Source organism: Vombatus ursinus, unplaced genomic scaffold (assembly GCF_900497805.2).
Source record: "Vombatus ursinus unplaced genomic scaffold, bare-nosed wombat genome assembly UNPS02014801.1, whole genome shotgun sequence".
Lineage (NCBI taxonomy): Eukaryota > Metazoa > Chordata > Mammalia > Diprotodontia > Vombatidae > Vombatus > Vombatus ursinus.
The window spans coordinates 5,274,234-5,289,866 of NW_020954579.1; the positions used below are offsets into that span (position 1 = coordinate 5,274,234).

The 15,633-nt window shown below is 36.5% G+C and overlaps 1 protein-coding gene across 4 annotated transcripts in view; it reads right to left on the reverse strand.

Moving 5' to 3' along the window:
- ZNF652 (zinc finger protein 652) overlaps nucleotides 1-15,633 on the reverse strand; it is a 100,129-nt gene that overhangs the window by 9,959 nt on the left and 74,537 nt on the right. For all 4 annotated transcript variants that reach the window (XM_027872736.1, XM_027872739.1, XM_027872738.1 and 1 more), the window contains 4 exons: nucleotides 10,337-11,497; nucleotides 7,317-7,464; nucleotides 5,747-5,862; nucleotides 5,010-5,154 (listed from right to left, as the gene is read on the reverse strand). In XM_027872736.1, the coding sequence (XP_027728537.1) occupies nucleotides 5,010-5,154; nucleotides 5,747-5,862; nucleotides 7,317-7,464; nucleotides 10,337-11,236 (1,309 nt within the window). In that variant the 5' untranslated portion in view covers nucleotides 11,237-11,497. The remainder of the gene's footprint in view (nucleotides 1-5,009; nucleotides 5,155-5,746; nucleotides 5,863-7,316; nucleotides 7,465-10,336; nucleotides 11,498-15,633) is intronic.

Consider the following 15,633-nt stretch of genomic DNA (forward strand, 5'->3'; position numbering starts at 1 on the left):
ACTTTAACTGAAATCTATTCCTTTTCCTCTCTCTCCAGTCTCACTGAATCTGGAGTCAGAAAACCTGTGTTTAAATGAATTCTGACTCTGCCTTTACTCCCTACCTGACCTTGGGCAAGTCAATTAACCTCTGTGAACTTTGATGATGAAAATAATAATAATTTATGTGTTTAATTTATAATTTAAGATTTGCAAAACACATTACATATTATCACTTTGATCATCACTACAATTCTAGGAGGTACATACTATAAGTAGTTCTATTTTATAGATAAGGAAACTGAGGCAGAGGTTAAGTTACTTGTCCAGGATCATACAGCCTACCTCCAGGTCGAGTACTGTCTCCACTGTGCCACTTCGCCACCTAGTTAACTCATCTGTAAAATGAGGGAGTTGGATTAGATGATTTGGAGTCCCTTCAGTTCTGATGTATCTCCCTTCTCTCACTTAATTGCTTATTTCATTTTTGTTCCCTATCCTGCTACTCTGGACATAATCTCTCATTCCTACTGTCTTAACTGAAATATGCATTCAACTCAATCACACACGGTTTCACCTCTGCAATCAATCCTCTTGACTTCTACTCCTTTCCACTGTGCCTTATAGAAGTATTATTCCATTATGGCCAAACTTCTTTTATGTAGACCCGTTTCTCACCTCTTTTCTTTTACCTCCTCACTCTCATCATAAAAGAAATAAAGTTGTGATTATATAGTATTGTCTCCTCCTTAACTTGGTCTTTGTCTATACCTGAGCCTTCAAATCACTCAATTCTTCCTTCTTTACCAAGTCCATTGGCTTTTTTGATATCCACCTAACTACACTAGATTTCTTACCCAACCTGGATTTCATGGCCACAATGACTTTTCACAAAGGTATTCAATCAATGTTCCTTAAACCAATACAGTGTTGCCCTTAGGTTCCCATGTTATTGGGATCTTCCACTGTGCCAATGTTCAAAACTAGATCAACCTTACTGTACTTCTTTCTCCACTCTGAATTCCCAAGCTATAGAGTCAGGTTAAAGAAAGATACAGAATTAAGCAACTGGTCTACCAGAAATCTGTGGATCAGATTTAACTAATCCCTTGCCAATATTCAGAATTATTTTATTCCTTACTGGCTGATTCTTTGAAGAACTTCTCATAATGGCTATTTTATTCTGTCTCCACTTTTCTTAAGTATGCAATTGGTTTATAATCCTTTATTTCCCTCAACCTATACTCTCAGAAAAACTTGCTCATTTCACTGAGATTCACACCATTCAATGTTCAGGTCTGGGTAACATGCTCAACTCAACACATTCTCTAGACTCATCCTGTTTCACATTTTTCTCCAGTCTCAAAAGAGAAGCTCCTTTCTACAAAGCCATTTTTGGTCCCATTCTATCCTGGAAGAGTATTTTGTTTTCACATTTATCTACTCCCTTCCCAATATCTTCAGTCTTTCCCCTCCAAGGTTCCTTTCTCAACACTTCAAATATGTACAGGTCTCCCCTACTTTTGGAAAAAAAAATCTAAAAAAAATAAAAATCTTATTGCCTTTATATTATTCAATTTCTTTCCTTCCTTTTACTGTCAAAATCTTTAAATGACTGTGCTATAGCCGATATTCCCATTTTCCTTCACTACCTAATCCCTCTTTTTTTGTTGTTTAGTTGTTTCGACACTTTTTCTGAAAGTGTTGGACTTTCAAAGACTTGTCCAACACTTTTCCTGGCAAAGATAATGGAGTGGTTTGCCATTTCCTTCTCCAGCTCATTTGACAAATGAGGAAACTAAAGCAAAAAGTGTTAAGTGACTTGCCTAGAGTCACACTGCTGGTATCTGAGGCTGGAATTTTACTCAGGTTGGTCCTGCACTCTATCCATTGCACCATGCAGCTGCCCTAAAGAATCCCTCTTTCACTCCTATCAATTTGGCTTACATTCCACCTCCTGAATATATTCTCTTAAAGGTCACTAGTGACCTCCTTCCTGACAAATTCATTTTCTTTTTCCTCTGTTCTCATTTTACTTTACCTCTCTGCTATATTTAAAATTAATCATCTCTGCTTTCCTTCTTTCTGTAAAACTATTTTTTCTTTCCTTTAGAAACTACACTATCCCGGCTTTTTCTCTCATCTTTTTTGCCACTTCTGTTCCTTTGCTGACTCCTCTTCCCTCTGAGTTCTTGGTTCTCCAGCTCTTCTCTAAGTCTGTTCCTTCATATCACTTAATCATTTTCATGACTTCAATTGCATTGCTACGCTGATGACTCTGAAATATAAATTTCACTTCAGCTCCATTCTCATATTCTCCACTTTTGGCTGGACATTATCACTTTGATAGCCTCCCATTTTCAAACTCACATAGCCAAAAATCAAGTTCAACATCTTCCTCTACAGGCAACTGCCCCTCCAAGTGTTCCCATTTGTCAATGGTACCATCATGCTTCCAGTTTTCAAGTTCAACTTCCCACTTCACAGGCATCTTTGACACAACTCTGTCTTTTATCTTGCATATATGCAGTCAGTTTGCACATCAAATCTTACTCATTTTCCTTCAAAATATTTCTTCTATCAATACTTTCTTATTTCTATTGATCCACCTGGGCCCTTATTACCTCAATTCCTGGATTATCATAATAGCTTCCTCTTCAATTACAGACCTTCCTCATCCAATTCATCAATCAACTAGATTGATCTAGTTGATCTATCTAGAATGTTCTCTGAAAACTGCCATTTTCATTATGTTACTTATGAGTTCAAAACCTCCAATGGATTTTCATTTATCACAGGCTCTCAAGATGTAAAATCTGGAAAGGGCCATAACAGGTTTTCTAGTTCAGCAATTTCATTTTATAGTCTAACTCTTTTCTTTAAATTAGATTTCTATAAACTTCTCTATTCTACCAATCCAACATTACTTTTCACTATTTTTCAGTAGCTCTCCATCCCAGCCATCATCACCATCTCTACCTCCCTGCTCTCCCTCATTCTTCCCTTTCCCTGAAATGCTCCAATTCTCAATTTGATGATCCTCACTCTTACTCATTTTTCAAGTCGCAGGTGCAATCTCACCTCCTCTGTGAAAGCTTCCCCAATTATTCCTTCCTTAACTGATCTCCTCTTCTCTGATGTTTATAATCTGTATCAGACAATTCAGTACTTAGCTATATGCTGTCACGTATTATTTGAAATAATTTCATGTAAATTTGTCTTATCTTTCCAACAAGATTAGATTAAGGTTGGAGGGGGTGGGATGAGACAGGAACTGTCCTATCTTTTCAGTGCCCTTCCACAGTGCCTAAGCATCTTGCTAAATACCTTGTAAGTACTCAGTAAATACTTGTTGACTGATTATATTGTGAGAGATTTTGTTAAGGCTTAATGAAGAAATTGACAGTTGAGGTTACAAAACACTAGGGAATGGACAACTTCGAGATGTTTTTCCTATAGCCAAGATCTGACCAATGTCACTCCTCTACTCAATAAACTTCAGTAGCTCCTTATTATTCTTTCTCTGGCCTTCAAAGCTCTTCCCAACCCGGTCCCAACTTTTCTTTCTAGCCTTCATATTTTCTATGGTCCAGTTCAACTGGCCTACCTGCTATTCTTCACAAAAGACACCATTTCCAGCAAGCATGCCTTTGAACTGGCAGTCTACCACGCCTGAAATGTACTCCTTCCTTACTTCTACCTGTGAAAATTCATATTTTTTTTCAAAACACAGCTGACATACCATCATCTACATGAAATCTTTCACGATCCCACCTGGTAGTGCCCTACTCCTCAAAACTGCCTTGCATTTATTATGTGTATATTTTGGAAATATTTATATGTGTACATGTTGTCTCTCTTGGTAGAACATAATCTTCACGAAGCAGGGACTGTTTTATTTTTATTTTTGTTTTTGTATCCTTAACATCTGACACACAGCACTTAGTTCTAAAGTAAGCATCAGGTAAGTTGTTTATTATATTCTGCTATTCAGCTGGACTTAGAGGCTTCAGAGTGTCACCCACCTTCTGAAATGCCATTTAGCTAGCTAACCATTGTTTACTGTTAAGCAACTACTTTTAATTACTAAACTTTGACAGGATCTTCTCATAATAATACAAGCTGTCTCAAAAGTCTTTAATAATTAAGCTTTAATAAATTTAAATAAGCCAACTGAAGCCAAGTTCTAATGAGCTTAAACTTACACTAAGACTTTAGCGCACTATGTATATCCACAACAATGTATCACAAGAGGAAATATTTCTCTGACCATCCCTGTTAAGCTCAGAAATCAAGGCAAGCCAGCCCAGCTCTTCCCTCCACATAGATATTCATTTGCCTCAAGACAAGAGGTCCTTTAAAATAATTTGAGGTTCTGGAACTATTATTTTACTGAATAATCTAAAGTGTGACAACTAGATTTAAATGAGAAAACTAGTAATTTCTATATAAATAATAAACCATTACTCAATATGGGCTAAAGAGAGGCCATCCCCAAATTGACAAATAAAGATTAAGACAAAATAATAGGGTTTATATGGTAATCTGAGGATTCTTTGTTTTGGGAGGATCATGACTATGGATATTAATCTGCTCACAAGATACCCAGTTCAAGTCAATGCTATCAAATCCTAGGCTTTCCATGTGCTTTATAAATACACAAATTGACTTTTAAAACCAATATAGCCATACCTCATTTTATTTAATATTTATGTTCCTGAAAAGTTCTGTGCAAACATAATTTTGATAAACCTTATCATTCTAAACTACAGAAGTTCATTATTTAATGGAACTCTGGTGTACCTACTTCAATAAATCAAATAATCCTTCTTTCAAATCAATAATCATGTCCTAATATTCTGATTTACAAATCAATATTTTCTTCTATCAGTTTTGTTTAACATAGGGTTTCATCTGTATGATACAAGTTTCTGAGTTACAGTTAAGCAGGTAGCTGTCCCACCCCTATACCATAAGGTCATATACCATATTGGTATAAGGTATTTGTACCTTTCCCAAGAAATCCTTACCAGTGTGTGTTTTCATGTGCTCATCAAAGTACTGTTTCATGTTGAAGTCCTTGCCACACCACTGACACATGAACTGCTTGTGTCCAATGTGGATGCTCATGTGGGAGCGAAGCTGGTACTTGTATTGAAACCTTTCATCACAGTTCTGTATTAGACACAGCAGAGAGAATCTTGAATCATAATGGATGATGGGTGTAGCAGCTATACTTGAGCAGTGGTGTATATAACAAAAACTTGTCCACTTCAGCACATCCTAATACTTTATCTGAGGCTGAGCTATGTTCAACTCAAAATGGAAAACCCCCAGAATCACCTATTTTGCTTTGTGTGCAAGTGAGTTACTAATGAACGAAGGAGGAAAGATCCCCAAATAATGCCACTTTGGTGTACTGAACCAAGTTCTATTGCTGAAGAAAGAAACGTAACTTGCCATAAGGTGATAAAAATGGCAATTTCATCATTTCCTAAATATAGACCTGATCCAAGAAGCTTAATAATAGGGCATGTTAGTAGTGTGTTAAAAATAAAATTTTAAGTTATATAGACAACACACCCCCCACAAAGACATACAGTCCTATATAAGTAGTGATTAAATGTATTGCCAACGATGTATTTCTGAAGGTTTTATAGAAACAAAGTCTTGAATTGAGCTGTACATCTCTTTCTCAAGAAACAGTGTCAAATAACCCAAGGCCACTCCCTTCTGCCTATCTTCAAAATAGTGGCGATTTCCTCACCTCACACCTGAAGGGCTTCTCTCCAGAATGCTGCAGGGAATGCACCTTGAGTGACATACTGCGTTTGAATGACTTTCCACAGGTTTCACATGTAAATGGCATGTCTTTTGTATGTGCTGTAACACAGAATGCATTTATATTCAGAATGCTAAGTTCACCCAAAACCATCATATAATCATATAGGAAAAAACATATGTCTTACTACTATAAAACTATATTCCCATTTCTGGAATTATCTTTTTAGTCATTAATGACAATATCCTGAGTAGGAAAACAAATGATATTTAAAAGGTGAGAGAGGGAAGTGGGAGAGGGGAGAACCATACCATAAAAGAAGTACTGCCTGGTAAACTAAATACTCAAGGTCATACCAAAGAAAAATTAGAAGAGAACCAGATCAGGTACCTTCACAGCTATAGCTAGGGACAGAATTCTTATCACACAAGGGAAAGAAGCAATCAGATAAAAAGATAAAATAGATAATTTCAATTACATGAAATGTGTTACTTTTTCAGTAACAAAAATCAGTGCTACTAAGACTAGAAGCGAAGCTACTGACTGAAAAATAAGTATTCATGTCAAACATCTCTAGTAAGGAATTTATGCCCAAGATATGCAGGGACCTAATATGAATGTGTAAGACTAAGAATTATTCCTCAATAGATAAAGTGGTCAAAGGATACAAACAAATAGTTCTCAAAAGAAGAATATTAACAACCATATGAAAGATTGCTCTCAATCACCAACAATAAGAGAAATGCAAATCAAAACAACTTTGAGGTTTCACCTCACAGTCAGCAAACTGGCAAAGATGACAAAAGATCTGCGTAATTAATGTTAGAAGGGCTAAGGAAAGTCAGGCATATTAATAAACTATTGCTGGAGCTATGAGTTGATCTAACCATCCTGGAAAGCAATTTGGAATTATGCTAAGAAAGTCACCAAAACATCCACACCTTTGACCCAAAGATCTCAGTCCAGTGATGAGGTCAAAGGTAGAAAGAAAAGTCCCATTTTCCACTAAAAATATTTATAGACTGGAAAGACTTATATGAACTGATACAAAGTGAAGTAAGTAGAACAAGGAAAACAATATACACAATGACTACAGCAATGTGAGTGGAAAGAACAACAACAAAAAGAAACTGAACCCTGCAGTTATAGTGACCAAGCTTGGTTCCAAAGAAGAGATGAGAAAATGCACCTTTTCTCTATCTGCTGGAGAAGTGGGCAACTATTGATATGTGAACAGTGCATATACTGTCAGATTCAGCTGATGTATTAGTTAATTTTGCTGCTTCTTTTCCTTCTCATTTTTTATTTATATATTTGGAAATGAAGGTGATATAAAAACAAAGGAAATCAAGAATTTTTTTAAAAAAGAATTATTGTTTGATGCTTATAGGACTCAAGACTTTTTTCATTTAGTTTCAACAAGTCAAGGATGACTGAGATAAGGCAGCTCTCCCAATCTTGGTCCATGGTGGGCAGAAAGAAAAGTCTTGCAAACAAGGAAAATTATGAGCATAAGAGGATAAAGAGGACAGAAGTAGTGGCAGGAAGAACTCACCAACCATGTGCTTCCGCACATGAGCCATGGTGTAGAACTTCTTCTCACAAATCTCACAGGAAAATTTCTTTTCTGCATATCCATGGACAATCTTGATATGTTCATGAAGGGACCAGAGCTTCTTGAATGATTTGTTACAGGAAACGCACTATGTGGGTGGGATAAACAGAAAGAAACTTAATTTACAGCTCACAAGAAGCTGCATTTGCCTGCTGGCAGAAGGAGCACATGAGTTTTTAATTCATGGCAGAAGCCACAAATCCAGAGAAACACAAATCCCAATGATGCTCAGATCCTAACTAAATTTTTCTCAAACACCAAATACTGTATATTTTTTATTTACTGAGCCTCACCATTCAGATACACTTTGGGAGATTTATTAACTCAACTAAACTAAGGCAACTCTTTCCTGACCATATTTGGGGTTTTATTGGCAAAGATCCTGCAATGGTTTGACATTTCCTTCTCCAGAAGAGCTGGACACGACTGAAACAACTCAACAACAACAACAACAACAAAAACTAAGTCAAGAAGAAATAAGGAGCTGCCCTTGCATTGAGATATCCACTGTCTGGCTAGTATCTTCTTAGTGGCATAGACAGTGAGCTCTTGCTGAAGGAACTCCAAATCCTTAATATGCAAACCGTTCACTATCCACAGCAACTAGACTTTTCTGGTCTTTCACATGCTTTTGTGTCACTTTCTTTGCAAGCCCAGTTGGTGTATGCTAAGGGGATTCAAACTAATTTTAACAATAGCCTAAATAAAGCATAATTAGGATAATAAATATACTATGGAGAGAAAACAAAACCCCACATAATGTATACTGAATAACAATGCTACCTTCCCACTCTAACAAAATGGATAATTTAAAACTCACTCTACAATTCTTTTTCATCAAACTAATTAGAACTATTAAATGCTTCCCTTTGACACAGCATGGCACAAACTCATCAATGTAAACTACAACACTCCTTTTCCAATATAAATTTCAGATCTCTCTTGTTGTAGTACTATCCTTGCACTGTCCCATCACTTGGCATGAATTACCACTGAATTCAATGGTGATCTCTCTCTTACCTAGAGACATATTGAGTAGGAACTGTATCTGAACAAAATGCTTCTGGTAAAAAGAGATCAGGTCAAGAAGGTCCTTGGGAGTCATTAAGATCCAGGGTACATGCACACAGTAATCATGCTAGCATTTAAACTAAAGAATCCAAGAATATCAGCTTTCATCAAAAACAAGTCTGGGCAGAGTTGATAAGAAACATCTGTAGGTGCTAATCTATTGCTCTAAGAAAAGCTACAACTTACCCAACAGACTTCTGTGGAAAAACAGTATAATATTCTACATACAAATTATCATGACTTTTACCATCTCTCATATCACCAGAAACACTGAATTTCTATAGGTGAGAACAAAGCACAGCAAGGTTCTGTTTTTGTAACAGATTTTTGTTCACTAAGTCAGCAAGATCTACAAATAAGTTTGTATGCACAATTAACATTTGGCAAAGTGACAACTATTTTTTAAAAAGGATTTCCTTGGTATCTGCCTTTAAGCTATACTTTCCTGAAGTTTAATATAAAATCAGAAGAATGAAGGATACTTATAAAGATCATGATAATTTTCAATACTCTTCAGAAACTAACAGTTACAGGATTTCAATTTTACCCCTAGGGTGCAGCATTGTGCTATATTCCTTTGTTCAGGATAATTCAGATCAAACCATATAGCCAAAACACTTATCTCTTTAAAAAAAAATATAGCAGACTTTTTCTTTTTCTTTTTTATCCTTTGTTGTAAGGGATGGGTCACTGAATGGGGGCGGGAATATATTCAGAAATGAAGGTGATGTAAAGACAAAAGATCATAAAATTTTTAAATCACATAAAAATAAAGTAAAGCAAAGATTTCAACTATTAGAGGTCAAGAAGTCGGGTTGAAGACGGAAAATTATATCTATTAGCAACTGATATCAGAGGCTTTCCAGGAAAATAAATTTATTCTTTCAAAAGGTTTAAAAAGTTTCCATTTTGCATATCCCAAAAAGGAAGAATCTTTAAAAGAAGTTTAGCTTTCAATGAATATTCATTAGTATGAACTCATGTATACATATAAAGGAATCCAATATTATTAATCAGAACACTTCTAAATCCGACTATAATAGTCGATTAGATTCAGTAATCTGCATCATGCACAGTTTCATTACATTATTGATTAATGACACTGTGCTAAAACTTTATATAAGTAGACTACAACATATTTTTCAACCAATTCAGCCTTTAAAGTTTAGCTATTCTCATGGGCTTACTTTCAAATTTATTATTAGCTCTCCACTAGTGAAAGCAAGCTCATTCCTGGAAATCTTTTTTATTTTTACCTATTTGAAGTCATCAAGGATGTTATTCCCTCAGCCGTACCCAAATTTGGCGCTCTTAAACAGAGAAAAAACCCTTACTCTCTTTGTTTCCATCTTCCTGACACCTTCCTATGACCTCTAACCTTTAAAACCCTAAACCAGGAGTGGGGAACCTATGGCCTTGATGCCACATGTGGCATTCTAGGTCCTCAAATGCGGCCCTTTGACTGAATCCAAACTTCACAGAACCATAATAAAAGGATTTGTTCTGTAAAGGCTGGATTCAGTCAAAGGGCCTCACTTGAAGACCTAGAAGGCCACGTATGGCCTTGAGGCTGCAGGTTCCCCACCCTGCCCAAAACTATACATGTTAAACATTTTAAGATACCAAAGCTGACTGAAAAGATGGCTAACAAAGTATCAAATTAGAGCTTTCCTTACAGTGTAGCCTTCTTCTCACTCTTCCAAATTTTGGAGTCAGTTTATATTTAAAGTTTTGACTCTAAAATACGAGACCCTAGTGCTGAAAGATGAAAATATACAATTGTTAAAAACTTACTCTAGTCTCTACTATCTATTCTCTTGAGCATATATCAGGAAAGTCTGGAGAGCTAAGCATTACTCCAGGATTCCCTTCTTGTTGATCAAACCTACCTGGATGTTTTTTTCACAGTCTGTTTGCTGATGAAGGGACAGCTCACTTTCCAAGACAAACTTCTTGCCACATTTGTCACAGATCTGCATGCGCCTATGAGTGACATTCATGTGCTTTTCCAGGTACCAGCGCGTATTAAACACCCTGGGACACTTCTCACAAGTCAAAGTCTCTTTCTCCTCACACTTAGCTTTCTGCACTGGTGCCTTTGACTCCTTTGCAGCCTTCTTCTTACGCTTGGGAGGCTCTACACTTTTCCTACGGCCTCTGGTTGTTCTGGGTGTAGGGGAAGTGGTAGCTGCGGCGACTGATGCAGCTCTCCTTGTTCTCCTTTGTGCAACACTGACTTTCTCCACTCTCTTCTCCTTTTTCTTTTGCCGTTCATTCTCTTCATAGTCATTACTATCATCAGTAGCCTCTTCCTCACTTTCTTCCTCTTCCTCCTCACTGCTGGTTTTAAGAACTGGAGTCTCTTTGGACTGAGAGGAAACACCCTTCTCCCCTTTAGATACATTTAACGTTTGGTTGTTAAGGTTTACCTCTACTATAATTTGTTCCCTTTTATAAGTTACCTCTTCCTCTTCTTCTTCCATGTCATCAGAGTTCTCCTGGTCTTCTTTAACAGCACGGACTTCAGCCACTGATCTGGTTTCCCTGAAAAAAGGTTCTTCTTCTGTTTCATGGAGATGTGATTTGCTCATTTTGGTGTCCACTAAAACAGAATATGGGCTTCCTGACTCTCTTTTGTACACTTTGGTGGACAGGTCAAGTTCTTGGTTGGCACCATGGTAAAATGTGGATGGCACTTGACCACGATGGCTGTCTTCTTGTGCCATCCCTGCTACATGCACGGCACAGTTTTCAACCAGCTCTTGGCAAGAATTGGCTGTGTGGCTCATTGGCAAAGGGCCCGATTCATTAAGCAGTTTAGAAGTTGGTGAAGCAGCTTTAAAATAGGGTGGGCAATAAGACACAAAACCCGTTCCATTCACACAGATGATAAAATTGAAAAGGGAAAGATCCTCCTCTTAGAGCCTACATGCAATTCTTCCAGTGTTTCAGCACCAAAACAAAATCAAAGAAGTTTGGTAGTATGGCAAGAGTAGAGCACTAGAGCTTTTTCTTTTGAAGAGCACTGCAAATGACTCGGAGCATCTTATCTACAAAGAAAAGCAGAGAGAAGGAAAAATATCAAATGCCATTACTTCCTACTTATAATATGTGCTGAATTTATCCAACAAACATTGTCTTAAAAGATTACTGGATCCTGCATACACCATGTAGCACATGCACCATCTAAACGGCCTAGAAGGAGTAACTTGCTGGTAAGGAAAGGAACTTTAATACACTACACACATTCAACAGATTTTTATTGAATGCTTGATATTTGCACCATGATGCTTCTGACACTGTTGTAACACATTCCTGAAATTGAGGAGTTGATAATCTAGTTATGTAATATCCAACCTACATATAATACTCAAGGGCTCCAAAACAGGTTTTTTTTTTTCCAGTAATTTCCATTACTCATTACACCAAGTACTTAGAGAAGCCAAGCAATTACTATGCTAGGGACTTAGGGGTCTGGCGATATTTTCCCAAACAAAAACTAAGCTACATGGTTAATCAATTTTACTGTGTTGCCTCAAATAAGCTGGTTTTTATATTAGTTCAGGCAGTATTATATCTGTGGCCTTTAAAACTAGAAACAAAGAAAGTTGTCCAAACCAATTGTTCTCACCATACTAAAACTGCATACAACACATGCACACGTATAAGGACATTGGTATACTCAGTATGGGTTACTACGTGTGTTTCAGTTGGTGATTCTCAACCTGTTGTGACATACATTCTTTTTTATTGTGATTATAAAAACTTGCCTTTATATATTGCTTTAAAACTGACAAAACACCTTATACATGTGTTATCCCATTCAAACTCACCCCAACCCTGTGAGATAGGTGTTATCATCTCTTCTCTGGCTGTGCTTCTGACTCTCCTGGACTTTGTCACCATGACTCAGCCTACCTTCCCACCCTGGAACTTCTCTCTTCATCTGAGGCATTCTTATCCTGTAACAGGCATCTGCCATGCCAAGTCACTTTCTCCTATTAATGAGTTTCCTTGGGGAGTTGGGGCATGTTTCCATTTTGGGGACAGGCCCAGTTTGGTCATGCTTTATTCCCCTCCTGGCTGTACTTCAGACTCTACAAGTCACCACAAAGTCCCCATTTAGGTACTTTCTCGACTCCCTTGGCCCAACTCAGCCCCCTTTTATGTGTTGTCTTTCACCCATTACAATGTAAGCTCTTTGAGGGCAAGGATTGTATTTTCTTTTATTTATAGGCGGAGGGATACAAGTTCCTGTCACTTAGTAAATATAAAGCTTGCCACCTGTTTGTTTATTTTATAGTTAAGGAAACTGAGGCTGAATGGTTAACTGACTTGTTCAGTAATATTAAGTGCCAGAGGCAAGATCTGAACCAAGTCTACCTGACTTCAAGTCCAACATTATATCCACTACCCCATACTGCCTCTATTACTGACTTGATTCATTTTCTGAAATATTGGAATTTCTGGGGTATTTCAACTGTTTACCAGGATAAACAATTTAGAACTGAGGTTGATCTAAGAAACCCAGAAAGAATAGTCAACCATAAAAAAAGGAATGTATGGGTTTAATATGACATAATTATAGGACACTATACAAAACATACTGTTTTTGTACTTAAGGAATCTACAATCTAGGTATACATATTAACAGATTCAGTTATTGAGATAATTTCAAAGTTTCAAGAGGCATTCTTTCTGGCTGGTGATTTTGAGCATTTTTAGTCTGCATAGCACATTTTTGTAATTGTTTTTCAGTCGTATCTGACTCTTCTTGACCCCATTTTGGGGTTTTCTTGGCAAAGATACTGAAGTGGTTTGCTATTTCCTTCTCTAGCTCATTTTACAGATGAGGAACTGAAGCAAACAGGGTTAAGTGACTTGCCCAGCTAGGGTCACAAAGTAAGTGTCTGAAGTCAGATTTGAACTCATGAAGATGAGCCTTCCTTATTCCAAGCCTAGTGCTCTATCTACTATGCCACTTAACTGCCCCTTGCATAGCACACAGGATCTATTTAATAAACAGTACATTCATCACTAGCTGATTTTTTAGACTATTACACAAATGAAGATTTAAATTCCAGAAAGACATAATAATCAGGTAGATATAATCCCTAGAAAAACCAAATGCAAGACATGGAAAAGAACCAAACTTCCCTTGATGACACCAACAAATCCCTCACTAGCATTAGCCAACCATTTATATCATTATGACTCATTTAAGCAGTACTTCAACCACATGAAGTGTCCAGCTGACAAAGTGAAATAAATTTATATGCTGATAACTACGTAGCCTTTAAAATACACTAAAGCAACTCCATAACTAATGTTTTAAATTACTTAAAATAGTACAGTCTTATCGGCCATATTTATGTATATTCTAAATTACACTGTTAATATTATTTGAATTAGTTTAATTACTCCCTTCTCATGAGATACAGCATAAGTATACTGGCCGATACTATTTTATTGAGATATGGCCTACCTCTGAAGCTTCCTCACTGATTCTACTAGTGCTGACTACAAAACAGGTTAACGCTGCCAGAATAACACATGCTAAAATAATAGGCAACTGAGTTCTTCAGAAGAAAGAGGCTAAACACAATCCATTTCAAAATCATAATACAATGCATTTGATGCACTGATAATGCACTGATGGACACAAATTTTGTCCATTTTAAGTTATTTTTTGAGACATAGAAATTCAAATTACCTGTAGCCTTCAAAACTAATATGAACCAATAAATTACAGGTGTTTTTGGTAGTATACAAAATTAGAAAACGGTATCTATTCATCAAAGCATTTACAGTCTACCTAAGCAGAAAAGACAAATACACAAGAAACAACTAGAACTTATTTATGTTACAGAGACTAAAGTACTAACTGTAATGTTTTTGCATTGCTCCCAGAATGTGATATAAACACATATGTACACATATATAATACACATATACAGACACACGCATATACATATACACATATAAATGTTCAATTTTTCAGGGAATAAAAAAATATGGTTAAACAGTATTCAAGGGTGTCTGATCAAGTTGTTTCTTTTTTTCAAAATTAAAAAAATTTTTTTCAGTTGACAAGAACGTACTTTCTTTCCCTCTTAACTCCCTCCCCACCTCACTGAAAAAGTAAAAAGAAAAACAAAACCCTTGTAACAAATATGCATGATTGATAAAAATAAATTCCCACAATAGTCATGTCCAAAAATATATTTCTCATTCTGCATCCTGAATCTATCACACTTCTCTTTCAGGAAGTGAGACTGCTTAATCATCTGTGGAATCACAGTTAGTCATTAAGCCTTTCAAAGTTGTTTGTCTTTATAATGTTGTTGTCATTGTATAAAGTGTTCTTCTGGTTCTGTACCCTTTACTCTGCACTATCCATACAAGTCTTAATGGGTTTCTCTGAGGCTTTCCCTTTTGTCACTTCTTATGGCACCATAATATTCCCCAATATTCATATACCATAATTTTTTTTTAAGGCAATTGGGATTAAGTGACTTGCCCAGGGTCACAGTTAATAAGTGTCAAGTGTTTGGTCTGAGGCCGGATTTGAACTCAGGTCCTCCTGACCTCAGGGTCAGTGCTCTATCCACTGTGCCACCTAGCTGCCCCATATACCATAATTTGTTAAGCCATTCCCCAATTGATGGGCACCACCTTAGTTTTAACTTCTCTGCCACTATAATAAGAGCTGCTATAAATATTTTTGTGCATATAGGTCCTTTTTCTATTTCTTTCATAGTAGTAATAGTGTTATGAATGTAATGACCAACGATGATTCCAAAGGAGGAATGATGAAGAATTCTACCACCTCCTGACGGACAGTGTCAGACTAAAAACACAGAATGAGATATATAAAATTTGGACATTGTCAATATGGGAATTTGTTTTGTTTTAACTACACATATTTGTTTAAAGGGTCTTCTTATTCTTCCTCAATGGGAAGGAGGGGAAAAAAGGGAGAGGAAGAGAAAATAAAGGTTGTTATGTGAAAAGAAATTTTTTAAAAACAATTAATTTCATCTATCTATTCCCAAAACTGAAAGTGCATTATAGCTATGTGAAGCCAAGTTTGTTAGATATCTTAAGTTTACAAAGCATACAGTTGGTTATAGGGAATAGACAGAAAACATATTAATAATAAAAAATGCCCAAAGATATTAAAACG